Here is a 23,927-nt window from a genome sequence, read left to right on the forward strand (position 1 = left end):
TAGTATAAAAACCGTTACATATATGGAGAGTCCCCGTAAAGTATGGAAACACAACATGTGTGTGTGTGCGTGAGTGAAACTACATCTCTTTTTGTACATGTTTTAGTGTCTGATCCCTTCCTTGGTATCTTATTTTTGACTGCAGAATTTTCAATTTTATATTTTACTAGTCAAGTCCAATCAAGTCCAATGTCAAGTGCCATAAAAGTCACCAAGTTTTGTACCATTCCAATGAAGTATCGATTTTTATGATTTTTTTTTTTTCTTTCGTGACATTTTCTTTTGGGTTGACATGTGACTAGGTGACAGGTGATAAATATGTAAAATATTAATCAATTAACCACACCTTCTTAGATTTACAACAGCAGAATTACAACATAAACAGCAACAGCAGGTGGATATATAAAACAAGGCATAATTCTCATTTTACATTTGGAGAGGTTGCTTGCCTAGCAGGAGAAATGCACGTTAGTCTTTTATTGACAGTAATAGTACTGTGTATTACGAGGCTTTCCCCTGTATGCGGGGTTAATTTAGGCACCTGCATTCTCCAAGGTGATCCACAGCTCCCTGCTATCTTCAAGAATGGAGACTTTGTAGTTGGAGGGGCTTTCACCATTCATTATTATCTGAGGACAGAGAAGCAGACCTATACTAAACGGCCGCAACCACTTGTGTGCATTGGCAGGTTAGAGTATGGCAAAATAGATTATTTACACGCTATATTCATTGTGCTTATGTTCACAGTTGTCTTTTGTGTGTGCAAAATGAGCTAATGAGAATAAGACAAAACGTTTAGGTGCTTGCATTTAGCTTATAATAAAGTTTTTCATCTGTGTGCTTCAACAGCATGGACTTCAGAGAGTTGCGCTTTGCTCGCGCCTTGCAATTCGCCATCCAAGAGATCAACAACAGCTCCGATCTTTTACCAGGCATCACTTTAGGGTACCATATATATGACTCGTGTGCCTCTGTGCCAATGGTAATAAAAGTAGCGGTTCAACTTACCAACGGAGTAGATCCTGTATTTAATGACACTGATTCCTGTGTAAAATCAGCTGCAGTTCTCGCACTTGTTGGAGAATCTGGTTCCACTGCGGCTATATGCACTTCAAGACTTTTTGGTCGTTTCGGGATTCCACAGGTGCTTACTCTAATTATTTCTTTGTCTTTTTTAAATTGTAATGCAATTTTGCAGCTGATATCATGCATGTAAATGTAAAGTATGAATATATATATATATATATATATATATATATATATATTCATACTTTGTTTTGTGATCTATAGGTGAGTCATTACGCGACGTGTGCGTGTCTCAGTGACAAGCGGCAGCATCCTACTTTCTTCAGGACCATCCCCAGCGACCACCATCAAGCGGCAGCACTGGCACGGATGGTCAAGCACTTCGGATGGACGTGGATCGGGGCTGTGCGCAGTGATTCAGACTATGGGAACAATGGCATGGCATCATTTCTGAAAGCTGCTGAGGAGGAAGGGATCTGTGTGGAGTATTCTGAGGCCTACTACAGGACCCAGCCGCGCAGCAAACTGAAAAGAGTGGCGGATGTCATTCGCAAGTCATCGGCTCGTGTGATTGTTGCCTTCATGGCAGCAGGTGATATGAGATTTCTGTTAGAAGAGTTGAGCCAGCAGCCTCCTCCTCCGATGCAGTGGATTGGCAGCGAAGCGTGGGTTACAGACCCACAAATGATGCGGTTTAATTTTTGCTCTGGTGCTGTCGGTTTTGCAATCCCACGGTCTGTTATCCCGGGCTTTCGGAATTTTCTACTCGACCTGTCTCCAGAACAAGCGCTAAAATTCCCCCTGCTGACAGAATTCTGGGAAAGCTCATTCAGCTGTAGTCTAAAACAGCACACAGGTTCTTCTACTGATATGCCAGCATGTGATGGCACAGAAAACCTGCGCGCTTTACAGAACCCGTATACAGACACGTCCCAGCTGAGGATCACTAACATGGTTTACAAAGCGACATATGCTATAGCTCATGCCCTCCATGCCATTGTCTGTAACAAAAAGCAATGCGATAAAAACATCAAAGTTGAACCCTGGCAGGTATACTTTCTCATTGTGGAACAGCTGAACTAATTGTTTTATTTAGATTTTTCCGCTAATGCATTTACAAAAGAGATATGGAAATATAACTATAGTAGCTACTTCTTGTAGGTCTACTATAAAATATACAACCACAGACAGTATTTCAGTGCTAAGTATTCAGCAAATTACACCAGTCTGTATTTTTCACACCTGTCATGCAGGTTTTTGAACAGCTGAAGCGAGTGAACTTTACCAGAAATAATTATTCTGTTTCTTTTGACTCCAATGGAGACCCTGTTGCCAAATATGAACTTGTGAACTGGCAGCTTAAGGGAGATGGTTCAGTTGATTTTGTGACAGTGGGTCAATATGATGCATCCAAGCTTAAAGGTCAAGAATTCAGTCTGAGCAGAGCTATCATTTGGTATGATGGTACCAGTGAAAAGGTATAAAAGCTTTTGTTTTATTCTTTGTGATTGATCTAGGTATTTCTGAAACTGATGCTGCTCACGTACTGATTTTGCTGAGTTTGATGTGTTCTTAGTTAATTTTAATCCAAAAATGTAGTCTTGACCATATCTCTACACCTAAACATAACCTTAATGATAGATAAATGATACTGATGTAACAAAGATGTTGACCTAGGAGCATGTTAAACTTGGCAAAATCAGGCTCTGCCTGTGTCTGCAGGTGCCTGTGTCTGTGTGCAGTGAGAGCTGTCCTCCAGGTACAAGGAAGGCTGTGAAAAAAGGAAGACCTGTCTGTTGTTATGACTGTATTAACTGTGCAGAAGGAGAGATCAGCAATAAGACAGGTATTTTGTCTGAACATCCTTGTGAATAAGAAAAATCTAATTCTAAAATCTTTATTGCAGTGTTTTTGCAATTAATTGCAATTCAGATTAATAAAATTTTATTTAACAACATCATTTAATAAAGAGTTCAGCATATATAACATGTATTACCAAATATTTTTTTAACAGTTTTCTAGTTTTTAGAAAATAATTAATAACACAAAAATCAAGTTAAAAGTAATTACGTATCCCCCCTACCCTTGTACACACATTAATCAATATTTTCAAAAATACAAAATATTACTTAATTAGTTTTCAAGATAATTAGTTTTTGTATTTTTAATTAATTTATTATATATTTTTATTTATTTTATTTCAGTTTGTTGAATAATTCATGTAAAATTGTGTCCACTGATTTAAGCCCTCTGAATGAATGTTATTTGAAATGAAAACTAGCACAATGGCATTGATCATGTATCTGAGTCTTTTACTACACAAAGTAGCCTGATAACCTGTATGCTAACCTTTTTTATTCATGTTGGTACTTTCTTATTTTTCAGATTCTCTAGATTGTCACAAATGCCTGTCTGCGTATTGGCCCAATGGTAAGAAGGACAAGTGTCTTCCTAAACCAGTGGAGTTTCTCTCCTGGGATGAGATCCTTGGGATTATACTGGCTGCTTTCTCTGTTGCTGGCTCTTTAGTGGCTTTGAGCATAACTTTAGTGTTCTACAAAAACAGGGCCTCTCCGATAGTAAAAGCCAACAATTCAGAGCTGAGCTTCCTGCTTCTCTTCTCATTGTCTCTGTGTTTTCTCTGTTCTCTTACTTTCATTGGTCGACCCACTGAGTGGTCCTGTATGTTGCGTCACACAGCATTTGGGATCACTTTTGTTCTCTGTATCTCCTGTGTTCTCGGAAAAACATTAGTAGTTTTAATGGCCTTTAAAGCTACACTTCCAGGAAGTGATGTCATGAAATGGTTTGGGCCTCCTCAACAGAGACTCAGTGTTTTGGGCTTCACTCTTGTACAGGTACTTATATGTGTGCTTTGGTTAACAATATCTCCACCTTTTCCTTATAACAATATGCAACATTACAAAGAAAAGATCATTCTAGAATGCAGTTTAGGATCAGCTGTAGGTTTCTGGGCTGTTCTGGGTTATATTGGTCTCCTGGCATTCCTTTGCTTTGTTTTAGCTTTTCTTGCCCGAAAGCTTCCTGATAACTTCAATGAAGCTAAGTTCATCACATTCAGTATGCTCATATTCTGTGCTGTATGGATCACATTTGTTCCAGCTTATGTCAGCTCTCCAGGGAAATTTACTGTAGCTGTGGAGATTTTTGCTATTTTAGCTTCAAGCTTTGGCCTTATTCTCTGTATTTTTGCTCCTAAGTGTTTCATTATTGTATTTAGGCCAGAGCAGAATACGAAAAAACACTTAATGGGTAAAGTACCATCAAAATCCCTCTAAAACACACACGACTGTTAACACACAATGTTACTGTTGTCAAGTCTCATACCCCTGATATTACCCGTCTCTGCTATCTGCATAAATAAATATGTTTACTATTTAAAAATATGTATGCATAGATATTTATTTACAGTTACACCTATTTGCCCAACAGAAGATACATAATTGTTCAGTAAATGTTCATTCAGCGTATTTCTGAGTTCAAGATTATAAAAATAGCAAAAGTTTTATTTAACATTCAGCTGTAATATATATATATATATATATATATATATATATATATATATATATATGTGTGTGTGTGTGTGAATTATCTTTATTTATATAGATACAGTACATTTGTATTGTGTCAAAGCACTGAAGAGTATTAAATAAGAGATCAGAGTGATGATAATGTATAATGTGTAATCAAATAATCATATCGAATAAAAACCCCATCCGTGATAGGATGGAGAAAAAAAACACTAGGGAAAAACGCTGGATACCAGGGTGACGCTGATTACCCTTTGGGACGCTCGTCACAATACCATAAAATGTAACATTTAACTACCTAATCTGTCACATTTTAATGACTATTGTTCTCCTGTAGGAGACGGTTACAGTAGAATGCCACGAAGAAGCAGCTGAAGTTGCAGAAGTTGCAAGTTGAACTTGCAATATGACGTCAGAATGCAGTTGCAGTTAAAAATATGGAAGTCCCTATTTTACAAAATGCAGTAATGGTGACACAGTGAGACACAGAGAAGACAAATTATTGAATAAATCATTGCATTTATTTTCTTTGTGTATAAAAAGTATTTTTGTCACTTCATAACATTCAGATTGAACCACTGATGTTAAGTGGAGTATATTGATTATGTTTTACTAGATCCTTGACAGTGTAATTTACTTGGATGGGACAGTCGCATTTGCCTCACAGTTTTCATCTAAAATCTCTTAAATTACATTCTAAAGATAAACAATGCTACTGGCAACATACTTGACAAACTGATCATGCAGTAACATTTCAGAAAAATGCAGCATTGGTGACACAGTGAGACACAGAGAAGACAAATTATTGAATAAAGTAATTTCCCGTCTTGCTGCCTCCTGGAGAAAAATGCTTCTTGAAGTGTCACATACGAGTAAGAGCAAACATACAACCCCCGTAAAATTGCACTAATCTTATACCTTCATCTCCCTGTCTATCTCCTCCAGCGATTCCTTCAAAATAATAAAAAAGAAAAAATGCTTCATCAGATAAGGAAATATAACAAATCTGCATGCAAGCCTTAGCCTCTACCCACTCATCAATACCAGTGCCAGATTTGCCACTAAATTTTGGACAATGTCTGTCCCAAGGCACAAAGACAAACCTTTCAGGAAATTGGCTAGAGAAACCTTGACTGGCTAGAGTGGACAAGGCATGCCTGCAGGGGCCAAAGGAACAAAACTAGGGCCAGGTAACTCCTGCTCACGCTGCAACCGGTCATTATCGGTTTTCAACTGTGCTACTAACTCTCGCAGCCTTCCGCATTTCATCCTCCATACTTGTCATAGCTACACTCACACCAACAATAGGAAATTGCCACTGTTGGAAGAATACAGACTATTTGAAAGTTGCTGTGGGGTGAAATTCAGGTCTAGATGACCTTTCGAGTTGCGGCCAGCCTGCCCTGTTCAAGCCTGGCCCTGGAGAATAGATTTTTATGACTAAGAATTTTATTGATGTTTTAATAAAGTATATTTTTTTTATTGTTGCCACCTTCTCAATGAGCATTTTTTATTGCCTTCAATTGGAAAAACTCACTTATTGTCGTCTGCACGCGACGAACCTATGCCTATTGAGGTTACTGGACTTCCAGCCAGGACATGGCTGGCAGGCTCCAGTATGCACTGCGACCCACCGCTCAGAGCCCCAGAGGTTGATGTAAAGATCAATAGGAAACCTTTCTGCACTCTCCTTTATTCCAGCAGTGCCGTAAGACTGGTCAGGACAAATGTCCTCACCCCATGTGAAGAAAGCAAGGGACACTCAACAAGAACCCACTCGAAGTTTCTGGCACCTGCCCCATGGAGGTGGGGATATTGAATGATCTCCCGTTCCTGGGATGCCTGGAAGGAATTGGCTGGGGTTTGACCGCTTTCTAGCCACTGCCACACAGCCTCTTAGCCCTACAGGCAGCTGTCGATGATGAAGGCCAGCCCGAGAACCCCAACAACGCCCTTGCTGGCCTCCGACAGTGGGAGATATGGTAAGTCCCCCTCCCAAAATCCTAATCTGTTCTATGATGTGTTCCAGCAGGTCACAGGAGGGGGCTCGTTTGCCAAAGAGCAGAAGGAGGATGACCGTTTCAAGCACTGCTGGCCCCCAGGTTCGCACTGTCGAGGGCCAAGATGTGCAGCCTGGACCCCATCCTCTCCTGCACTTTGTTGTCAAAAATGGTCTGCTCTTCTGTGTCACTCAGCAGAGGGGGTAGAAAAAAATTCCTACTGGTAGTGCCACAGACAAAGACGGAGGACATCTTGGAGCTGGCACATACCCACCCCATGGCAGGACACCTGGGAGTGGCCAATATCTGCCAGCAGATCTGTGATCATTTCCACTGGCCCGGCCTGGAGACTGAGGTGAAGAGCTTCTGTCAGGTCTGCCCAACATGCCAGAGGACGTCACCCTGGACTCCTCCTCCTAGTCCGCTCATTCCACGACCCATCATCTAGGTGGACCTTTTAGGGGCACTGCCAAAGTCTGCCCAGGCACATTAACAAGTGCTGGTGATCGCTGGTCAATCACAAGGGAACGTTCCTTCTGTTTAGCCAAGTCAGCATCCCAGTCGAGATTCTGACAGATCAGGGTACCCCCTTCATGTCCCGGCAAATGGCTGACCACTGACGGCTGCTGAGGATGAAGCAGTCCTTGCGCTCCAGGACTTCCAGTTTGTTGTGTATCACGGACAACGCCAACACCGACAGCCTCTCTCGGATCTGGGCAGCTTTCTCAGGTCTGCCACCCCCATTTTTTTTTACATAAACCATGCGAGGCACGCCAGTAGACAAGCATAGCATTCAGAAGAGCTGGGTTTAATGTCTGTCTCTTCTTTCACCCAGATAGCAGCATGTAACTGATCAGCCAGCACTGTACATGGCACAGACCCACTGCACCACAGAAAGAGAAAGAAAGAAGGCACCAGAGCACCACAAAGCACCTTTACTTTTACTTTTCACCACACCATTTATTTGTAATAAAACCACCCTCCAGGGTATTTTGTTTGAGCTCTCCTTGTCTTGTGATTCTTCACCCCATCACACTCCTCATAGATAGACCTTTAGAGAGAAAGTACTGATTATTAATGAAAGAGCTTTATTTATTTATTTTTTTTTAAATAAATAAATATACCAATGCAAAGACAAGGATCCGGAAGGCTGGAGCCAGAGGGAAGGACGAGTCTGGCAGAGCTGCAGTTTTGAGGTGTAGTCTCTGTAGGGCACTCCAGAGGAGTGAGGACACAGGGAAGGGATCAAGTCAATCTCCAAACCCACATTCCAGTTCTCTATAATCCTGCAGATCCTTAGATGCATGAGTTCATCACTAAGTTTTACTTTGATTATGGGCAGTGATGGAATTGATGGGTTGCATTGAATTTCTTTCATGATATTTTGTCTTGGGTCTCGTCTCATAAGGTTATCAATCTTGATTGCTTGAGGTCATAAATTCAGTAAAAAACAAATCCTCCCCTTTAAAATCCAACTCAGTTTGCGACTCAGTATTGAGACATTGTTGAAATATAGGTTTTAGAAAGACATCATTCCATCCCACCAACCACATACTCAGCAGGGGTGTTGATTACCTTGTGAATTTTTAAGAATCCGTGTCCATATATCTGAGATAATTAAACACTTTTATCAGTTGTTGAATTAAATAGTTAATTGAGGTTTGTTTGACCAGTTTATTTGTCCCATACTGATGTAGCCTGGGCAGACGCTCTAGCAGTCAACAGTGTCATAATGAATGTACACATCTTATCCTTAGATTCAAACTTATCCTTTTGATGATTTTGATGATTTGATGTTCATTGACAGAGTTGCTGCTCTTGGTACCTTGCTTTTATAAGCAGGTGTAGCTTGTAGACTTAAAACATTCACTGCATTCACTGGTGAAGAGGATTCTCTTTTGGCCCTGATTGAAGTAAAAAGCTTTAAACATGGATCCGCTCATCTCTGACTCATCCATTACACATATAATAATCGTATGATTATGTGAAAATAAGTGAATAAGTTGGGCAATTTTGTCTCAAAAATCTTGACTGTAAACTGCTTTAATTTGGAGTGAGATATGATTGGTTAGGTTGTGTTTGCGATCTCTAACCTAGAAAAAATAATGCTCAAGAAAAGGGTAGTGCAAGTTGCCATAGCAACAAAACCCAATAAAAACCAAACCATCTTTTTGAGCTTTGAGTTTTAATAATCATATAAAATGTAAATATATAAATGATTTAATAACCCTATTTGAATAAACTGCTTATAGTTTTTTATTGTGTTTTATATAAACTTATGTCATCAGACAAAAGCATCATTACATATTGACATCTTTATAAAATAAAACTTGGACTGTTAAACAAGTACAATGGTTTTATTTTTTATTTTAATTTATAGCTGAATTTATAGATTGCTTTTCAATCGCATCATTGGTCAATAAAACATCACAGGTACGGATTGGGACAAGACAAAAGAAGAAAGGGCAAGTAAAAGCAAATAGCCTGTAAAAATGAATATGCATTAATGTTGACTTGCTTCTTCTGGGGTTGGAGGTTAATTTAAAACAAGAGTCAAAGGCAAGGTGTGATTTTGCTGTTTTGAAACTTTGATGCACCTGAGACACATCCTTTTTCATTGACTGATGTGAAATAATAACCACACCCTCTTATGTTGCCTAGTAAGATTAAGAACATAATAGTAGTGGTCGGTGGATATATAAAAACAAGGTGCAATACTGAGTTCACATTTTGATTCATTGCTTGCATCGCAGGAGAAATGAACGCTCATCTTTTATTAACATTGACACTGCTGTGTATGTCCAGGTTTTGTCCTGCTGTGTGGGGGGTGAATTTGGGCACCTGCATCCTCCAAGGTGACCCTCATCTACCTGATCTCTTCGAGGATGGAGACTTCATTGTTGGAGGGGCTTTTACCATTCATTACTATGTAAAGACAGAGAAGCACACCTATACTAGACGGCCACAACCACTAGAGTGCAGTGGCAGGTCAGCGTTTGATTTAAAAGCAACGCTTAGTTGGATGGGTTAAACTTAATGTGCTTAAAATGTGTTCATAATTTTCATTTTTATATAAAAAAAAATGTCTTAATTGGAAGCCAACAAGAAAAACATTATTTTTTTCATAGGAAGCTTTATTATGTGTGTGCTTCAACAGCATGGACTTCCAAGAGCTGCACTTTGCTCGCGCCTTGCAATTCACTGTCCAAGAGATCAACAACAGCTCCGATCTTTTACCAGGAATCACTTTAGGGTACCACATATATGACTCGTGTGCCTCTGTGCCAATGGCGATTAAAGTAGCATTACAGCTTGCCAACGGACTAGATCTCGTATTTAACGACACTGATTCCTGTGCAAAATCTGCTGCAGCTCCCGCGATAGTCGGGGATTCCGCTTCCACTCCGGCTGTAAGCATTTCAAGACTTTTGGGTCCTCTTGGAATTCCTCAGGTGCTTGCGCAGAACGACAAATTCATGTCAAGGAAAAACGCATTCATACAAATAAAAACGTGTTTTTCTTCACTGTACTTTATAGGTGAGTCATTACGCGACGTGCGCGTGTCTCAGTGACAAGCGGCAGCATCCTACTTTCTTCAGGACCATCCCCAGCGACCACCATCAAGCGGCAGCACTGGCACGGATGGTCAAGCACTTCGGATGGACGTGGATCGGGGCTGTGCGCAGTGATTCAGACTATGGGAACAATGGCATGGCATCATTTCTGAAAGCTGCTGAGGAGGAAGGGATCTGTGTGGAGTATTCTGAGGCCTACTACAGGACCCAGCCGCGCAGCAAACTGAAAAGAGTGGCGGATGTCATTCGCAGATCAACGGCTCGTGTGATTGTTGCCTTCGTGGCAGCAGGTGATATGAGATTTCTGTTAGAAGAGTTGAGCCAGCAGCCTCCTCCTCCGATGCAGTGGATTGGCAGCGAAGCGTGGGTTACAGACCCACAAATGCTGCGTTTTAATTTGTGTATCGGTGCTGTGGGGGTTGCGATTCCGCGGTCTGTTATCCCGGGCTTTCGGAATTTTCTACTCGACCTGTCTCCAGAACAAGCGCTAAAATTCCCCCTGCTGACAGAATTCTGGGAAAGCTCATTCAGCTGTAGTCTAAAACAGCACACAGGTTCTTCTACTGATATGCCGGCATGTGATGGCACAGAAAACCTGCGCGCTTTACAGAACCCGTATACAGACACGTCCCAGCTGAGGATCACTAACATGGTTTACAAAGCGACATATGCTATAGCTCATGCCCTCCATGCCATTGTCTGTAAGGAAAACCATTGCGATAAAAAAATCAAAGTTAATCACAAACAGGTATTTGTTTATTATGTATTATGTATTATGCATTTATTTCTTTACTTAATCACTTACTTACTTGTTTCTTTGTAAACCTTAACAAAAATATACCACTAAAAATCCTAAGCTACTACATCAGTTTCACAGCATGTTACTTTCTTTATAGGCCTACTATGAAATACCTATTCAATGATATTCTATTCAAATCTAATTTAACCATTTTTATTTCCATCACACAGGTTTTTGATCAACTCAAAAAAGTGAATTTTACCAAAAATAATTATCCTGTTTCATTTGACACCAATGGAGACCCTGTTGCCAAATATGAACTTGTGAACTGGCAGCTTCATGGAGAAGGTTCAGTTGATTTTGTGACAGTGGGTCAATATGATGATTCCCAGCCTAAAGGTCAAGAATTCAGTCTGAGCAGAGCTATCATTTGGTATGACGGTAGTGAAAAGGTACATTTATTTATTTTCTTTGTGGCATGATTTGAGGAGAGAGGTATTTTATATAAACACACAAATACTGTTGCCATGTGCTTCAAATGAAATTTACTGATTGCAATAAAAAGAAGCCTTGTGCTAGCTAAACTTGAAAAAAAGAAAACACAAACACACACACACACACACACTAAAGAGGCACATTTTGTCTATATATGTCATTCTGTCATTTTCAGAGCGTTTTTGGTTAATTTGACTCTGTTGTGTGTATCTGTTATCTGCAGGTGCCTGTGTCTGTGTGCAGTGAGAGCTGTCCTCCAGGTACAAGGAAGGCTGTGAAAAAAGGAAGACCTGTCTGTTGTTATGACTGTATTAACTGTGCAGAAGGAGAGATCAGCAATGAGACAGGTATTTTTTTGGAATAGTCTTGTAAATAATTCATAAAAGTTTCTTCATCAATTAATATATGAATATGAAATTAATTAATAAATAAATAAACAATAATAATAATAATAATGTTATACAATATATATGTACTGATCTCTTGATCTTCTAAAGATTCCATAGATTGTTACAGATGCCTGTCTGAGTATTGGCCCAATGGTGAGAAGGACAAGTGTCTTCCTAAACCAGTGGAGTTTCTCTCCTGGGATGAGATCCTTGGGATTATACTGGCTGCTTTCTCTGTTGCTGGCTCTTTAGTGGCTTTGAGCATAACTTTAGTGTTCTACAAAAACAGGGCCTCTCCGATAGTAAAAGCCAACAACTCAGAGCTGAGCTTCCTGCTTCTCTTCTCATTGTCTCTGTGTTTTCTCTGTTCTCTTACTTTCATTGGTCGACCCACTGAGTGGTCCTGTATGTTGCGCCACACAGCATTTGGGATCACTTTTGTTCTCTGTATCTCCTGTGTTCTCGGGAAAACTATTGTAGTGTTAATGGCCTTTAGGGCTACACTTCCAGGAAGTGATGTCATGAAATGGTTTGGGCCTCCTCAACAGAGACTCAGTGTTTTGGGCTTCACTCTTGTACAGGTACTTATATGTGTTCTTTGGTTAACAATATCTCCACCTTTTCCTTATAACAATATGCAACATTACAAAGAAAAGATCATTCTAGAATGCAGTTTAGGATCAGCTGTAGGTTTCTGGGCTGTTCTGGGTTATATTGGCCTCCTGGCTTTCCTTTGCTTTGTTTTAGCTTTTCTTGCCCGAAAGCTGCCTGATAACTTCAATGAAGCTAAGTTCATCACATTCAGTATGCTCATATTCTGTGCTGTATGGATCGCATTTATTCCAGCTTATGTCAGCTCTCCAGGGAAATTTACTGTAGCTGTGGAGATATTTGCTATTTTAGCTTCAAGCTTTGGTCTGATTCTCTGCATTTTTGTTCCTAAGTGTTTCATTATTGTTTTTAGACCAGAGCAGAATACTAAAAAACATTTAATGGGCAAAGTACCATCAAAAGCTCTCTGATATGGATCCATTTATCAATTGCTTAATAATAAATGTCAGACATTCTGTAATGTTAATGTACCAGTTATTAATCCACAGATTAAACTATTTCATATGTTTGTGCTATATGTGCAAGTATCATACTCACAATACATTTGATCAAGATCTCTGGGGTTGCCCGTTTCAATTATTCTTCACAGTCACACAGCATCGTTATAAAGTGAAGTTTAAATTCTAAGTTGTCCAGGGCAAACAGCTGACTTTGTAGCTAAAGTAATAAAAATAATTAAAATAATCAAATTTTATTATGATCCTAGACACTTGATAACAAGAGTTCTGTAATGACAGTGTATTTTTGTAAACCAGGCTTTTTACATTGGTTTTGATATTATTATATGTATTATTATTGCAAAAATCTCTATGATGAATAAAACTAAAACTTCTTACACAGTTTGTCCATCATGATAATCTTGACACATATATGTATATACATTTTAAAACCTAATTACATGAGTATTTAATTCTATCTCTGCTTGGTTTCAAAGTAGATTTTATGCTAACTGTAATACATTGGTATTTTAAGAAAGATATTTTCTTTGGCAGTAAAAACATTTCTTAGAGTTGTTAATAATTTCCTGCACAGACATATTGTCACAGTGTGGTTTAGTGTGAAGGAGCACTCGACGAGAATAAATAAACTTAAACAGTAAACTTAAACTTCAAACGGACAAAATAATAATATACAGGTAGGCAGGCAGACCATAAACCACATGTATAAACCTTTACGATTGGACAAATGTGAACTCAAACACACAGGACTTAAATATACAATGTAAATACTTAATAAATGAGACACAGGTGAAGATGCTAAGACAATTAACTAAAGTAGGTCATACAGAACACATGGCACATGACAAAAACAACAACAAAAAGGAGTCTACGTGTGACATTACTCCCCCCTCCGGAAGGTACAAAAATGGGAACTTGGGAGGAGGTTCCGGTGGAGGATGGGACCCCAGGAGGGGGTCGGCAAACAGAGTTTTTGGGAAACAAAAAGGGGGGCGCCCTTGGGTAACAGTCTCTAGGAACAGTCCCGTATCACTTCTTGAGCAGATTTATGTGTTAGATCTGTTCGTTCCTTCGGCGCCCTGGTTGCCTCTCAGGTCTCTTTGCCGATGTCTAGGAGCCCATGAGGTTGGTGGCCAAAGAGGAGCTCGAAGGAGGTGAAGCCCGTTGACGCACCTCCCAGATGCTGAACACATAGGGGAGCATGAGGTCCCAATCTCTCCTGTCTTTAGCCGCTACACGCCATAACATCTGATTTAGTGTTTTGTTGAAACGTTTGACGAGCCCATCAGTGTGCGGGTGGTATACTGTGGTCCGGAGCTGCTTCACCCCCAGCAGCCAGCAGAGGTCAGCCATTTGCCTGTCCTTCTAAAATCCTCACTTGAGGCCAGCAGTGTTTCAAGCGGTCATCTTCCTTTTGGGCCTGGGCAAAGGAGCCCTCTTCTCTCACCTGTTGAAAAACATTCAGAAAAAGGTTAGGATTTTGGGAAGGGGATTTTCTCCCGCTGTCTGAGGCTAGAAGGGCTGGTTGACAGCGTGGTCCTCGTGTCGGTCTCTGCCTTCAACGCTTTCTCCTTACTGGCTCCTGGACCACCTTCCCGGCTCCCGGTGTTGAGCCACATCCGCTAGTTTGATCGACTCGACCAGCTGGTAGGGTGCTGGTAGGATTCCATATCCTTACAGCCTGTCAATGCTTTCGGGTAAGGGCTCATAGGAAACGATCAACAACAACGTGCTCCACTACCTGGCTTGCTGATGGCGACCCCTCCAGGAGCCAGTGTTGGGCCAGCCGTTTGAGTCCAATTTGTGAAAATGCCGTGCTGCACAGACAGGAGACAGACCTAAACAGGACAGTAGAAATAGGCGTGCTGAGCTTCACAAGTAAGGAGGGGAGCCAGGATCCGTGCCCATTCATCAGCCCTCGGCAGTCGCAGTGTTCTCAAACATGGTGAGGTAGGACTCAACATCATCGTGCACGGTCATTTTGGGCAATAGCTTTCTGGCCTTGGCGCGCGGATCTGGCAGCGGAACGCATTGGGTAGCTGCAGTCCTGAGGGCAGCAATCTCAGCTTCGCACTGGTGGCTGACGAGGTGTTCCAGCATTTGCTGCTGGTGGATGCTGAGCTCGGTGAGTTGCTGTACGAACTCCTCCATCGTAGGGGAAGAGCGCTTCGCCTGGGGACTAAATAGCCCCAACTTGATGAGCTTCAGGTGCGATCTTTGGTGATGAGTGCAGCCAGGTCTACTGCTTGGTTGCCAGGGCGACGCTAATCCACTCTAGGGGACACACTACATATGTAAGGTGATTATTTTTTGCATTTTAGTGTATTCTTTAAATAAATTAATACTTACAACAAGTAGTGCATATTGTTACGAACAGCACCTCTGTGGCTCTCTCCGACCACCACCGGAGGGAGCCCTCACCAGAGTACTGATCGCTCAAAGACTCAGTTTCCCACAACCCCGTGCCTTGGGCTGATTAGTGCCGCCAGGTGTTCCTCATTTCCATCACCCTTTATAATGAACTTCCCCACCATCACTCATTGCGAAGTCTTGTTTGTCTCTACAGCAATTCCGAGTGTTTATTCTTGTGTTTTGATTGCCTGTTGCCGACCTAGACCGTGTTTGTTCCTGTGATTGATATCTGCCTGCCTACCGACCTTTTGCCTGTTATTGTTTACGTCTTTTGGATCTCCCTTGTGTATCATCGTTTGCTCCTGTTTGACCCTGCCCGACCACGAATAAACTCAGTCGCAAATGGATCCAACTGTCTTCGACCCGTCATTACACATATAGTGAATAGTAAATAGTGTTTTTGTAATAAAGAAAAAAAAATTTTGAATAAAAGTTGCACAAAGTACAATGATTTATATGACAAATCCTTTGCAAAATGAAAAAAAAGTAAAGTGTGACTAGTCTCTCTTACAGGTAATGTAAAAAAAAAAACTGAAGTGAAATTTTAACCACACCCTCTTAGCTTCCTCCCTAAAGAGTTACAAATTACAACATTAGCAACTGGTGGATATATAAAACAAGAGTAATGCTCAATTCACATTTTCAGTGTTTTTTTTTTTGCATAGCAGCAGAAATGAACGCTTGTCTTTTATTTATAATTACACTGCTGTGTATTTGCAGGTTTTGTCCTGCTTCGTGGGGGGTGAATTTAGGCAGCTGCATCCTCCAAGGTGACCCTCATCTCCCAGATCTCTTCGAGGATGGAGACTTCATTATTGGAGGCGCTTTCACTATTCATTATTATGTACAGACAGAGAAACACACCTATTCTAGGAGGCCACAACCACTGGTGTGCAGTGGCAGGTCAGCGTTTGATTCGCAATTGAACATTCCTTAACAGAGCAGGGCAAAATGGGTTAAATTGGTCGTGCTAAAATTGTGTCATGACTTGCGTTCTGATTAAATTACACGAGTTAATAAGCAAACGGGCAATAAGTAACCGTTGTAGTTTTTAACTAGGTGCTATTGTTGTGTGTGTATTTCAACAGCATGGACTTTAGAGGGTTGCGCATTGCTCGCGCCTTGCACTTCGCTGTCCAAGAGATCAACAACAGCTCCGATCTTTTACCAGGCATCAATTTAGGGTACCACATATATGACTCGTGTGCCTCTGTGCCAATGGCGATTAAAGCAGCACTGCAGCTTGCCAACGGAATAGATCTCGTATTTAACGACACTGATTCCTGTGTAAAATCTGCTGCAGCTCCCGCGATAGTCGGGGATTCCGCTTCCACTCCGGCTGTAAGCATTTCAAGACTTTTGGGTCCTCTTGGAATTCCTCAGGTGCTTGCGCAGAACGACAAATTCATGTCAAGGAAAAACGCATTCATACAAATAAAAACGTGTTTTTCTTCACTGTACTTTATAGGTGAGTCATTACGCGACGTGCGCGTGTCTCAGTGACAAGCGGCAGCATCCTACTTTCTTCAGGACCATCCCCAGCGACCACCATCAAGCGGCAGCACTGGCACGGATGGTCAAGCACTTCGGATGGACGTGGATCGGGGCTGTGCGCAGTGATTCAGACTATGGGAACAATGGCATGGCATCATTTCTGAAAGCTGCTGAGGAGGAAGGGATCTGTGTGGAGTATTCTGAGGCCTACTACAGGACCCAGCCGCGCAGCAAACTGAAAAGAGTGGCGGATGTCATTCGCAGATCAACGGCTCGTGTGATTGTTGCCTTCATGGGCGCAGGGGATATAAAATTTCTGTTAGAAGAGTTGAGCCAGCAGCCTCCTCCTCCGATGCAGTGGATTGGCAGCGAAGCGTGGGTTACAGACCCACAAATGCTGCGTTTTAATTTTTGCATCGGTGCCATAGGTTTTGGAATCCCACGGTCTGTTATCCCGGGCTTTCGGAATTTTCTACTCGACCTGTCTCCAGAACAAGCGCTAAAATTCCCCCTGCTGACAGAATTCTGGGAAAGCTCATTCAGCTGTAGTCTAAAACAGCACACAGGTTCTTCTACTGATATGCCAGCATGTGATGGCACAGAAAACCTGCGCGCTTTACAGAACCCGTATACAGACACGTCCCAGCTGAGGATCACTAACATGGTTTACAAAGCGACATATGCTATAGCTCATGCCCTCCATGCCATTGTCTGTAACGAAAAACATTGCAATAAAAACATAAAAGTCGAACCCCGACGCGTAAGTAAAAAAATTAAAAATAAAAAAAAGTTTAAAAAGGAAGAACTATTGTTAATGTGATACGTTATTGTACAGTATGCATTTTTTAAATCTTTGAGTCTTAGGCCTACAATAAAATGTTCAACCACACCAAAATTTTATTTATTAATTTATTGTCTACAGGTTTTTGATCAACTCAAGCGAGTGAATTTTACTAAAAATAATTATCCAGTGTCGTTTGATGCCAACGGAGATCCTGTGGCCGCATATGAACTTGTGAACTGGCAGCTTCATGGAGAAGGTTCAGTTGATTTTGTGACAGTGGGTCAATATGATGCATCCAAGCCTGAAGGTCAAGAATTCAGTCTGAGCAGAGCTATCATTTGGTATGACGGCAGTGAAAAGGTATACTTTTTAATTTAATTTATTTTTCACATTCAATTTAAACATTCATTCAATTGTCTTGTACTTATGTTTGATAAATTAATAGAAACAATACTAGTTACAACCAGCAATGCATATACAAAATTGCAATCTATTTTAAACCTCTCTGTCAAATTGTCAGTTTTAGAACATTCAGCTCTGTTATCTGCAGGTGCCTGTGTCTGTGTGCAGTGAGAGCTGTCCTCCAGGTACAAGGAAGGCTGTGAAAAAAGGAAGACCTGTCTGTTGTTATGACTGTATTAACTGTGCAGAAGGAGAGATCAGCAATGAGACAGGTATTTTGGACATTTATTAAAATAAATTATAAACATTTATAGTCAACTGACAAATTTGTCTAAAATAAAGATAGGAATCATTAAGAAATCTGAACAGATGTGCAAAATAAAATAATATCATAAATTAAAAACCCATTGCTGTGATTTGTTAACTTTATTGCACTGTATCCATGCCCCCTCTCTTGTGTTTAAATACTTGAGATGGTAAGTGCTGTGGTTAAAGATGTACAAGGATGTACATGTGTAGTGATTATCCACAAATTCTACCGAAGACAAATAATATCAAGAATCCCCCAACTTCACATTATCCAGGCATTTTCAAACTTAGAGTTAGATTTGTGTTCTGAAATCTGCAGTATTTGTTAACTGTGGAGTACCGTCTTATATACACTTCACTTCAAAAAGGTTCATGTACTTCATGAATGGCTGCTATGCACTGACTCTTTGATCTTTCAGATTCTCTAGATTGTCACGAATGTCTACCTGAGTATTGGCCCAATGGTGAGAAGGACAAGTGTCTTCCTAAACCAGTGGAGTTTCTCTCCTGGGATGAGATCCTTGGGATTATACTGGCTGCTTTCTCTGTTGCTGGCTCTTTAGTGGCTTTGAGCATAACTTTAGTGTTCTACAAAAACAGGACCTCTCCGATAGTAAAAGCCAACAACTCAGAGCTGAGCTTCCTGCTTCTCTTCTCATTGTCTCTGTGTTTCCTCTGTTCTCTTACTTTCATTGGTCGACCCACTGAGTGGTCCTGTATGTTGCGTCACACAGCATTTGGGATAATTTTTGTCCTCTGTATCTCTTGTGTTCTGGGGAAAACTATAGTGGTGTTAATTGCCTTCAAAGCTACACTTCCAGGAAATAATGTCATGAAATGGTTTGGGCCTCCTCAACAGAGACTCAGTGTTTTGGGCTTCACTCTTGTACAGGTACTTATATGTGTGCTTTGGTTAACAGCATCTCCACCTTTTCCTTATAACAATATGCATAAATACAAAGAAAAGATCATTCTAGAATGCAGTTTAGGATCAGCTGTAGGTTTCTGGGCTGTTCTGGGTTATATTGGCCTCTTAGCTTTCCTTTGCTTTGTTTTAGCTTTTCTTGCCCGAAAGCTGCCTGATAACTTCAATGAAGCTAAGTTCATCACATTCAGTATGCTCATATTCTGTGCTGTATGGATCACATTTATTCCAGCTTATGTCAGCTCTCCAGGGAAATTTACTGTAGCTGTGGAGATTTTTGCTATTTTAGCTTCAAGCTTTGGTCTGATTCTCTGCATTTTTGCTCCTAAGTGTTTCATTATTGTTTTTAGACCAGAGCAGAATACTAAAAAACATTTAATGAGTAAAGTACCAACAAAAGCCCTTTAAAATGCATACAATTGGCAACTGCTTAATGATATCAAACATTATTAAATGTAATTGTACCGGTTTTCAAATCACTGATGTAACTATTTATATTGGTGCTATATGTGCAGATATGTCCTGTACTGTGTATGCACTGTAATATATATTAAAGATAAAAGATCTGTTGTAATACTCATGTTCAATACTTATATGCACATTAAACAAAAAACATACAGTTCTGACCGGAAATGAACAATGAAACGAATGTTCTATCTGTTAGATTGAGTTTTTTTAACCTCTACACCTTTTTGGCAAGACGTGCCATTATTATTTGTTCTAGATAACAACAGTATCAATACCACCACCATTTTTAATGACAGGATTTGACCAATGATAAGATATATATACAGTATACATATATATATACATTTATATATATATATATATATATATATATATATATATTTGTATATATATATATATATATATATATATATATATATATATATATATATATATATATATATATTTTTCTACAATTTCCACACACATATATATATATATATATATATATATATATATATATATATATATATATATATATATATATTTTTTTTTTTTTTTTTTATTTTTTTTTTTTTTTTTTTTTTTTTTTTTTTTTTGGAACAAGATTATTTTATGCAAATTGTTTTTAAGATTTTTTCATAAAGGTTTTTTCAAAGTTTTTTCACTCCACCACTGGAAATAGGTGTCAGTTATTTAACATTTCTATTGTAAAACAGCTAACATATTAAATGATTTTGAAATGTATTATTTTGCTCTCTTTAAATATACTAAGGCATTGTGCTCTGATTGGGTGAACAGTAAATTTGAATAACGAATAACGCAGTATCTTCCTTTGGTCTCGTAGGCATCAGAGAGGACTGAACCGTCCATCTTGACTATGTTTATTTCACTTCTCCCCTCACTGCAGCCGCCTACCCTTGTTTCCATATCAGGCGAGGCTACACTCATCTCAAACAAGCCTAGTCTCAGGACCAATTCATATGTATTTTACGAGGTGGCTAATTTGTGATGTGTCTAAAATAGGGTGACCATAAGAGCCATTTTTCCTGCATGTGTCCTGGCCAGGATTTATATATTGTCTAAAATATCTAGGTTGTGTGCTTTTTCCCTTTCTGGTACTTAAACTTTGTCTAAAATGCAATGGGAACGCTTCCTGCGTGACCACGCTCTGAATCTGCTGTAGAATCTGTCCAATGGAAAGGGCGTGACCTCCTGGGTGGGTGATGTCAGCATAAAGGCATGAGCAGCAAAGCCGGTGTCAGCTTCCACTCATTCATATCGCGTTCTTTGTGTGTCTGTTTTAATTTCATGCCCTGTGAATCTTATTTATTAATGTCTGTCCCACACAATTTTGATATGACAAGCTAAAGACTAGGGCAAATGGCCGAGGGCACGCATTGTGCAATCTCTGTGTTAAACATCACTGCCAGTGGCTTGCCTCAAAGCAGAGTGTGTGGCGGCTCTCTGGAGAGCTCAAGTGTCTCGCTCTGCTCCCAGAAGGTTTTCCTTTTGACGGAAGGAGCCTTCACCAGCGTTCCCCACGTTGTTATTCTTGTTGCTGCCTAGGTGGAGCCACTGTTGCATTCGCGGAGATCACAGAGGGATCTAATAGATGAGACTGGAGTGGCTGATAATCCTTATCTCTTTCTTTTCTGCCAAGAGTTCTCAATCGTCCCCCTATGAGTGGTAAGGCAAAGCCACGGGTTGAACAGACACTCGCAAGCTCTCTGTCATCCAGCCCGGCTCCGCCTTTGCACCCCACAATGTTATGTCTTAGAATGACAGTTTGGCCATGAGTACTAGGTGGCGGGTCATGCTGGAATGTGTCTGCGCACTGCAAGATGTGTCACTGGCGTGCCAGTGAGACCTGCTGAAAGAGCTGGATTGCGTGCCTTCGGCCTGTTCAGCGAACATAACGCTGAGATGATGACTCTCGGCAGATGCGTGGGAACACGTGTGCAAGCGGTGGCATTCCATTGTTCCTCACCGCTTTCCAGCTCATGGAGGTGCTGGGTGGAGCACCCCTCAACAAGTACCAACTCCTCATATCAGGAGGCTCACAAGAAGAGCGTCTTTTTTGCGTGCCCCTTCTACAGGAGGTTTCTGAGGTTTGCTTTCAGGGCCAAAGGTTCTTCCCTTCAGCCTAAGACCTTCGCCCTGAACATTTACGAAAATAGTAGACGCAGTCCTAGCTAAACTACATTGATGACTGGCTAATATTAGCTCAGTTGGAGAGTAAAGTGATCTAGGCGTGGTGTGGGATTTGACCACGATGCAGGCACGAATGTCTCCTGCTCGAGTCTAGTCGATTCTCAGTTCAGTCAAGAGAATGAGAGAAGGCCTGTCACTTACTGTCAAGCAGTTTCAGAAGTTGCTGGGTCTGATGGCAGCTGCGTCAAGCGTGATACCCTCTGCCCTGGTGTACATGAGACTCCTACAATGGTGGCTCAAGACCAAGGTGTTTTCCCTGAGGGGAAATCCTCTTCGCATGATCCCAACGATGTGTGTGAGCCTTAGATATGTGAAGGAAACCTTGGTGTCTAAATCAGCGCCCAGTGTTGGTGGCTCCTTGTTGCCGCATGACGCTAGTGACGGGTGCGTCCCTCACTGGTTGGAGAGCGGTCATGAGTGGCAGCTTAGACAGCAGTCTGTGGACTGGTCGCAATCTTACGTGGCACATCAAAGTTCCTGGAGATGTTGGCTGTGTTTCATGCATTGAAGCATTTTCTTCCAGACCTGAGAAATCATTGTGTGTTTGTACACACTAACAACACAGTGGTGTTATTATATCGCTGAGAGCAATTCATATTCCTTAATGTGGAAGCAGATGCCCTGTCGAGGCAGGGGCTGAGGAAGGAATCAGGAGAAATCAGGCACGCTATGGTACAGCCCCGTTCTGGCTGCTCATAGGTTATGGTCTCCCAGCTGAGGTGGTAGAGACCTTGCGCTAGAGACCTGCGCGGGACAGATTTTTCAGTCCCGCTCCCGCAAGGTTCTGTCCCGCTCCCGCAACAATATAGATTATTTTTTCTGCTCCCGCCCGCAATATTCAAGTTTTGTCCTGCTCCCGCCCGCAAACGCCCACATGTAAACATTAACATTTTTTATTGTCACTGCTTCTTTTCGCTACTCCATTCCTTTCACTTGCTTCCCTTACAAATGTAATTAAAAAAGAAAACGGAAAATAAACATTTTTCGTTTTATTTGAGTTTCAATGGAATGACGAACATGGACACGAACGAGGAGCTTTTCAGAACAGAAACAGTCAGAACAGTCAGAAATAATTAAACAAAATAATCAACGTGGATTTCTCACTTGGTCAAACAAAAAACAATTGGCCAAATATTTTTTAAGAATGTGTGTTAGCCTTTTTATCTTTAGCAACGTCCAAACATTGAACGTAAGTTTTCCTTATTTATTAATAAATAAAAATACGCCAATTTTAAATAGTTAGCCGAATAAATAAAAATATACTGAATCATCTAAACCAATGTAGGCCTACTTCATGTGTCCATGCAGGAAAAGCATGTCATTCACTGATGCCCAACTCGTCAACTAGCACTTTGACAGCAATAATCACAGCTTGTCTTTCTTGATCATCAATCATCTTTAACTGATGCAGTTTGGGAGTGAGGAATGTCGCTATTTTGTAGAGCATGTGAATTCCAGTTGGTGCCAAACTTTTCGGTGACATTAGTTCGTCCAGACGTTGCACGCAAGTTGATGCAATTTCACTAAGGATGCAGTCAGTCATGGCTGCCTCGCAGTGGTTTCTGAGTTTTACGGACCACGGCAGAACTAGAGACGCACTCAAGGCTGTATTGTCTGACTCCAAGTCATTGGTTGCATCTTTGAATGGCTTCAAAAACGTCACCAGGGTTTTAAGATTATTTTTGCTGATGCAAGCTACTTTATCAAACTGTTTATTTTCCAACAGGATTGTTGCAATGTCATCATACTGTTGAAACATGGAATCCAGCATTTCGAAATTTGAATTCCATCTCGTTTCCACAGACTGCTTTAGAGACTTACTTAGCTTCACCTGCAGGCCAGAATGTTTAAAGTAGGTGACTAGTTTTTTTACGTCTTTCAGAAGGTGGCCAGCTTCGGGTGTTTTGTCCATCACAGCGGATGAGAATGATGTTGAGTATATGAGCGCTACAGTTCAGTCTTGTGAACCCGCGTAGAGCTGCGATCATGTTCGCTCCTCTGTCAGTGACAAAGACAAGTTTCTTTGCCTGTGAACTATTCCAAATACTCTGAGATTCTGAAATAGTAAAGATGTAATGTTTTCGCCGGTTTTTGA

The 23,927-nt window shown here is 40.8% G+C and overlaps 3 protein-coding genes across 3 annotated transcripts; all 3 read left to right on the forward strand.

The window, feature by feature from the left end:
* Positions 1-461: 461 nt before the first annotated feature.
* LOC122323190 (extracellular calcium-sensing receptor-like) lies at positions 462-4,325 on the forward strand. The gene is made up of 6 exons (XM_043216882.1): positions 462-688; positions 850-1,144; positions 1,291-2,076; positions 2,280-2,504; positions 2,749-2,872; positions 3,412-4,325. The coding sequence occupies exons 1-6, from the start codon at positions 462-464 to the stop codon at positions 4,323-4,325; spliced, it is 2,571 nt and encodes an 856-aa protein (XP_043072817.1).
* A 4,992-nt stretch (positions 4,326-9,317) lies between these two features.
* LOC122363134 (extracellular calcium-sensing receptor-like) lies at positions 9,318-12,797 on the forward strand. Its single transcript, XM_043265088.1, has 6 exons — positions 9,318-9,565; positions 9,735-10,029; positions 10,115-10,900; positions 11,122-11,343; positions 11,610-11,733; positions 11,884-12,797. Exons 1-6 carry the CDS (start codon positions 9,336-9,338, stop codon positions 12,795-12,797), a joined length of 2,571 nt encoding a protein of 856 aa, XP_043121023.1. The 5' UTR covers positions 9,318-9,335.
* A 3,133-nt stretch (positions 12,798-15,930) lies between these two features.
* On the forward strand, positions 15,931-19,579 carry LOC122363140 (extracellular calcium-sensing receptor-like). The gene is made up of 6 exons (XM_043265098.1): positions 15,931-16,160; positions 16,346-16,640; positions 16,726-17,511; positions 17,674-17,895; positions 18,086-18,209; positions 18,666-19,579. The coding sequence occupies exons 1-6, from the start codon at positions 15,931-15,933 to the stop codon at positions 19,577-19,579; spliced, it is 2,571 nt and encodes an 856-aa protein (XP_043121033.1).
* The last annotated feature ends 4,348 nt before the right edge of the window (positions 19,580-23,927 follow it).

This window comes from Puntigrus tetrazona, chromosome 18 (genome assembly GCF_018831695.1).
Source record: "Puntigrus tetrazona isolate hp1 chromosome 18, ASM1883169v1, whole genome shotgun sequence".
NCBI classification, from domain to species: Eukaryota; Metazoa; Chordata; class Actinopteri; order Cypriniformes; family Cyprinidae; genus Puntigrus; species Puntigrus tetrazona.

Coding starts and splice junctions, on each gene's coding strand:
- LOC122323190 (XM_043216882.1), top strand. CDS start 462: ATGCACGTTAGTCTTTTATTGACAGTAATAGTACTGTGTATTACGAGG. Junction 689..849: donor CCACTTGTGTGCATTGGCAG/GTTAGAGTATGG, acceptor GTGCTTCAACAG/CATGGACTTCAGAGAGTTGC. Junction 2,873..3,411: donor AGAGATCAGCAATAAGACAG/GTATTTTGTCTG, acceptor CTTATTTTTCAG/ATTCTCTAGATTGTCACAAA.
- LOC122363140 (XM_043265098.1), top strand. CDS start 15,931: ATGAACGCTTGTCTTTTATTTATAATTACACTGCTGTGTATTTGCAGG. Junction 16,161..16,345: donor CCACTGGTGTGCAGTGGCAG/GTCAGCGTTTGA, acceptor GTATTTCAACAG/CATGGACTTTAGAGGGTTGC. Junction 18,210..18,665: donor AGAGATCAGCAATGAGACAG/GTATTTTGGACA, acceptor TTGATCTTTCAG/ATTCTCTAGATTGTCACGAA.
- LOC122363134 (XM_043265088.1), top strand. CDS start 9,336: ATGAACGCTCATCTTTTATTAACATTGACACTGCTGTGTATGTCCAGG. Junction 10,030..10,114: donor GTCCTCTTGGAATTCCTCAG/GTGCTTGCGCAG, acceptor TGTACTTTATAG/GTGAGTCATTACGCGACGTG. Junction 10,901..11,121: donor TCAAAGTTAATCACAAACAG/GTATTTGTTTAT, acceptor TCCATCACACAG/GTTTTTGATCAACTCAAAAA.